The sequence below is a fragment of the Octopus bimaculoides genome, chromosome 25 (assembly GCF_001194135.2).
Source record: "Octopus bimaculoides isolate UCB-OBI-ISO-001 chromosome 25, ASM119413v2, whole genome shotgun sequence".
NCBI classification, from domain to species: domain Eukaryota; kingdom Metazoa; phylum Mollusca; class Cephalopoda; order Octopoda; family Octopodidae; genus Octopus; species Octopus bimaculoides.
In genome coordinates, this window is record NC_069005.1 from 35,384,010 (window position 1) to 35,389,083 (window position 5,074).

At 32.8% G+C, this 5,074-nt stretch overlaps 1 protein-coding gene across 2 annotated transcripts in view; it reads left to right on the forward strand.

Moving 5' to 3' along the window:
• The window catches only part of LOC106872879 (sodium- and chloride-dependent glycine transporter 1), a 30,970-nt gene that overhangs the window by 15,439 nt on the left and 10,457 nt on the right, over nucleotides 1-5,074 (forward strand). For both annotated transcript variants that reach the window (XM_014920031.2, XM_014920030.2), the window contains exons 6-9: nucleotides 202-340; nucleotides 1,215-1,349; nucleotides 2,309-2,412; nucleotides 3,099-3,223. In XM_014920031.2, coding sequence (XP_014775517.1) covers nucleotides 202-340; nucleotides 1,215-1,349; nucleotides 2,309-2,412; nucleotides 3,099-3,223 — 503 coding nt within the window. The remainder of the gene's footprint in view (nucleotides 1-201; nucleotides 341-1,214; nucleotides 1,350-2,308; nucleotides 2,413-3,098; nucleotides 3,224-5,074) is intronic.

Consider the following 5,074-nt stretch of genomic DNA (forward strand, 5'->3'; position numbering starts at 1 on the left):
ACACACACACACACACACACACATAGATTATTGCATTTGATATTGAAATAGATTAGAATGTTTCTCCATGTTTTTCAAATCTCATTTTAACTATAAAGTCCAATCGTAATTTGAAAGGGAAAATAGTAAAGTAGAGCGTGCATTTCCTGAGAAGGAAAAAAAAAAAACTACAAGGCTTACTTTTGAAATCTATCTTTGCAGATTCGTCATGTTGCGCATTCATGAGTCAAGTGGTATCGGAGATGTGGGTAATGTCAGTCTAAAAAACATTCTAGCATTGCTTGTGACTTGGGTAATCATCTATCTTTGTCTTCGTGGTGGAGTAAAAAGCTCTGGAAAGGTAAACACCTTCAATTTTCTCCCATTTAATCAATTTCATTACGTTGCTTCCTTTGTAAGTATGCATGTGTGTTATATATGTGTAGAGTGTGTGTGCATTGTTTGTGTATTATGTGTGTGTCTGTGTAAAAGTGTTGTGAACAAATGTATATGTATATATGTGTTATGTGCCTTTGGGGACAACGTGCGTGTATGCTTCTCTATGTGTGTACTGTGTGTATGTGCGTGCGTTGAATATAATATGTGTATGTGTATTATAGTAGCACGCGGATATAGCCAAGCGATTAAGAATGCAATCACGAGGTCCTGAGTTTGATCACTTTCCGTTGCAAATTGTGCAAATATCTTGTGGTGGTGTGTGAAGCCAAAACTTTTAATTTACATTGGACAAGGCCATTAGTTGAACTGCACCTGTAGTTCAAAGGCGTTGCTTTGTCCTGCATTGTGAGTCATTAGTATTATCATAGTCACAGGGTAGATGTGTTTTTGCTATTTGTGCTATTATTCAATGATTACATGGATGTAATCACCAAGCAATTATAACATATATTGAAATGAACGGAGACTTCGTAATTTTGCTTTATATTTGATCACACAACCAAACATAATTCATTGTAACTTTGTCCACCGGTGCTCCAATATGGTCGCATGTGACTGAAAGAAGTAAAAGATAAAAAAACAAAAAAAAAACAATGATGACAATAATGTCGAGAATATTTACAGATTTGAAGAAATGTTTGTAGCACTTTTTCTGGTCATTTATATGACGTAAGTGTCGAGCACTAGCATAATATATCGACTCCCAGTATTGAACACTCGTTATACTGTTATTAATATTGTTAGGTTTGTTATTGTTCTTGTAATTTATACCACAGGTTGTCTACTTCACCGCTACATTTCCTTATTTGATGTTGATAATACTGTTGATAAGAGGCGTTACATTACCCGGTTATTACAAAGGTATAGAATTCTATATCATACCAAAATGGGATCGTCTTCTTGATGTTAAGGTAACTTTTTTATCTTCGCTATCACACCGCCGCCACCACCTGTATTCATAATTGCTGTCATAATCATTTGTTTTCATTTACATCACTCTTACAGGTTTCTATATGAATTCCAACCATTTCTTGTGTTTATGACATATCTCAATTCATTCTGATAACAGAGTAAATGGTAAAGAAACTAAAAAAAAAAAAGAGAAATATTAGGATTTAACCAGAGAACTGAAGAGACTGGAAAATTAAAACAATTACTGCTGTGGTATTTGTTGCACTTGGCACAACACCCAAAATGCTAAGAGACTGAAAAAAAAAATGGCTACTGAGATTCACATTGTCGACCGCAGAAAAGTATCCTCTTGTATTCTGCAAGACTCCCTAGAAAGGTTCTTGGGATTTGGGAAAACTTGTTATCCCCAAACCTCAAGATAGTATCCCTGCTAATCAAATTAGAATGTGATAGCTTGATAATAATGAATTAAAACATAACAAGTGTCAGGGTTAGGGTCCTCTCCAAAGTCTCCCACCGCTTGAACGCTGTGGTAGTAAACACATATTTGACCTCTGCTGATCGCAAGGGTGTGCGACTGCTCCTGTGTCGATCACCTTGTCAGCATCTACAGAAGAGTAGAGTGGTGGTATTTGGTTGTGTGTCCACCAAGCTGCGTCTCTTCCTCCAACTATCCCACTCAACCCTCATGTATTTATGACTATCTCTAGTACAAGGCAAAAGTCGAAGCTCATCAATACTACACAGTAGTAGTAGTAGTAGTAGTAGTAGTAGTAGTAGTAGTAGTAGTAGTAGTAGTAGTAGTAGTAGTAGTGGTAGGAAAGCTGTCAGACTTAACTTCACTCTGCCTGTCTCCGGCAGCGGATCAATAATGATAGTTACGGCTACGAAGGGTGACCGCAAAGACCCGATTTTGTAGTAGTATCGATAATTGCTAATAATATTTCAACACTTTTAGGTTTGGTCACGAGCTGCCACACAAATCTTTTACTCTCTCGGTCCAGCCTTTGGTTCTCTAATTACAATGGCGAGTTATAACAAGTTCCACAATAACTGCTACAGGTAAGCATTCGCATTTAGCTAATACTCTTACACAACGATTGGAAAACAGATTTAATTATTTTGATGCACTGATTTGTACTTCAACATATTTTCAGATTTTTAAGCAAATCAGAGAATATTACATAATGGCCTCCAGTATGGGCCCGCACCACACCATATTAGACCACATTAATATCATTGTTAATATTACGTTGCATAGAAGGCGCCGAGCTAGCAGAATCGTTATTATGCTGGGCGACAAATTCCTTAGCGGAATTTCGTCCAATTTATTATTTACAAAGAGAGAATGAAACCAATAAACTGTCCACAGTCTGTCTACCCTATGTGAAAGGCCTCTCCGAAAAGATACAAAAGATATGCGGCCCATATGACATCAGGACAGCATTTCGGCTGATATACCCTTATGTTCCCGTAACATAACGGTTCGGCAAAATAGATCGATAGAATAAGTACTTGACTTACAAAGAATAAGTCCTGGGGTCGATTTGCTCGGTTAAAGGCGGTGCTCCACCATGGCCGCAGCCAAGAGACTGAAACAAGGAAAAGAATAAAGGTATAAAAGAATATATATATATATATATATATATATATATATATATATATATATATATCAGTAACTTTAATCTCAGTCATACAATATATTGCAATATACATAATACTAACGTTATATCCTCTGGACTTTATAGGGATGCTATCTTTGTGGCTCTTATAAACTGTGGAACCAGTGTCTTTGGCGGATTTGTTGTCTTCTCAATGGTCGGTTACATGTCTGAAATTTCTAATATGCCTGTGGAAGAGATCCCAATTGGAGGTAATAAAATCTCATTTATTTACATTCCCCACACACATACACAATGTTATATAAACACCTTAGGTAAACAGCTGTTTAACATTGCAAGATAATAACTTGGTTTACTATACTAAAAGTTAGATTTTAAAAATAGAGTGCAGTTTAACCATATAAGTATATTTTAAGAATTTGTTTATTTTGTTAAAATGAGTTTCTACTTAAGGAAGAGTAAGAACTGAGGTTATAAACAGGAAACTTTTACCTACGGACCTCGTAGCCCCAAGAATGGTAGATTATATGCTTTTAATATATTGGGCCTCTAGACTTCTTTGCTAGGCCATGTTTTCTTTCCTATTCTTTCTTCCCTTTGTTCATATTGGATGCTCTTGTTTTTTACTCTGATGAAGCTCCGTGCCTTAATTCGAATGTCCTATGAAGATGGAGAATTTTATTTTCGCAATTATTTATAGACAGCGTTTGGCAACGGATGCGGAAACGACCGTAAGATTTGTTACGTCACCTATTTGTTATGTCATGCTTTGTATTAAAAAAATAAGCTATAAATGTGGTCCAATCGATGTGTTTGTTAATCTGAGGTTTTCTCCATGTTCTAATTATTTGTATTTATTTCCTGATAAACTCTTGTTTATCCTGTTGTTATCTGCACTCTACGTACATAGTGTTCCTGCCCACCAATATACCGGATACGGATAGTACATACGGATATTTTACCCTTAGTCGGTTATTATAACAGCTAACTGTTTACACTATATATATATTACCGCAATATTAGCGCCAAGCAAAGTTTAGGTTAGTTAAAATATGTTTGTGACATATTTCAACTGCTAAAAGGCAAATCCACTGCAGCTACCAAAGAGAAAAAGTTTTCTCTTATGGTAAAGAGGTGTAAAAACACCATATTTGTCCAGTGACAGATAATTGATTGGTAATATATATATTTTTATATTAATTCACTTGATAATTAATGTTAGCCGATATCCTATTTAACACTACGTTAATAGTTTAAAGTTCAATATTTTAGTTTAAACTAAAACTTCGATTAGATTAGTGTTGCATTTATTTCTAATAATATTGTTTAATATTTCTTTTTGATTTATTCGATAAATAAGTATTTTTTAATTTAATTTCTTTGATTATTAGTTAATATTCTAATTATGGTTAAGTTAATAATATAACATTTAAAATTTTATTTAAATTAAAGATTCGATTAGATAAGTTTTGCATTTCTTTTCAATAATTTTGGTGATATAATTATTTTTATATAAATTAATTTATACAAATTAATTTTTGTTAGTTTATATTAAAATTATATTACGTTTATAATTTTAGTTTAACCTAAAACTTCATTTAAATTGTATTTTAAACGAAAGATTCGCTAAGATAAGATTTGCATTTAATATTTCTGTTAGTTTATATTCTAATAGACGTAAAGTTAATAATGTCACGTTTATATTTTTCGATAAGATTAGTATTACATTTCTTTTTAATAATATTGTTTAACATCTCTCTATCTTGATATAATTAGTATTTATATATATATTCATTTGTTATTTATTGTTGGTTGATATATACATTCATTTTATCATTGTTCTATTTTGACCTGATGATTAGCTATATTTTCGAATAGACTTGATTTTCGATTGATTTAATCGATTGATTTAATCGATTTGATTGTATTTTCTATTTGAAAATTTGGTTATGAAACACGTGTAGTCGTTTTATAATTATTATTTTATGATTTTTACTTTGTATTTTATAATTCTTTATAGTGTATTTACTTATTAATTTTCTCTATATGTGACTGTGGATTTCCATGAATGAGTTCATGAACTTTGGTTCTTTTCTCTAAAT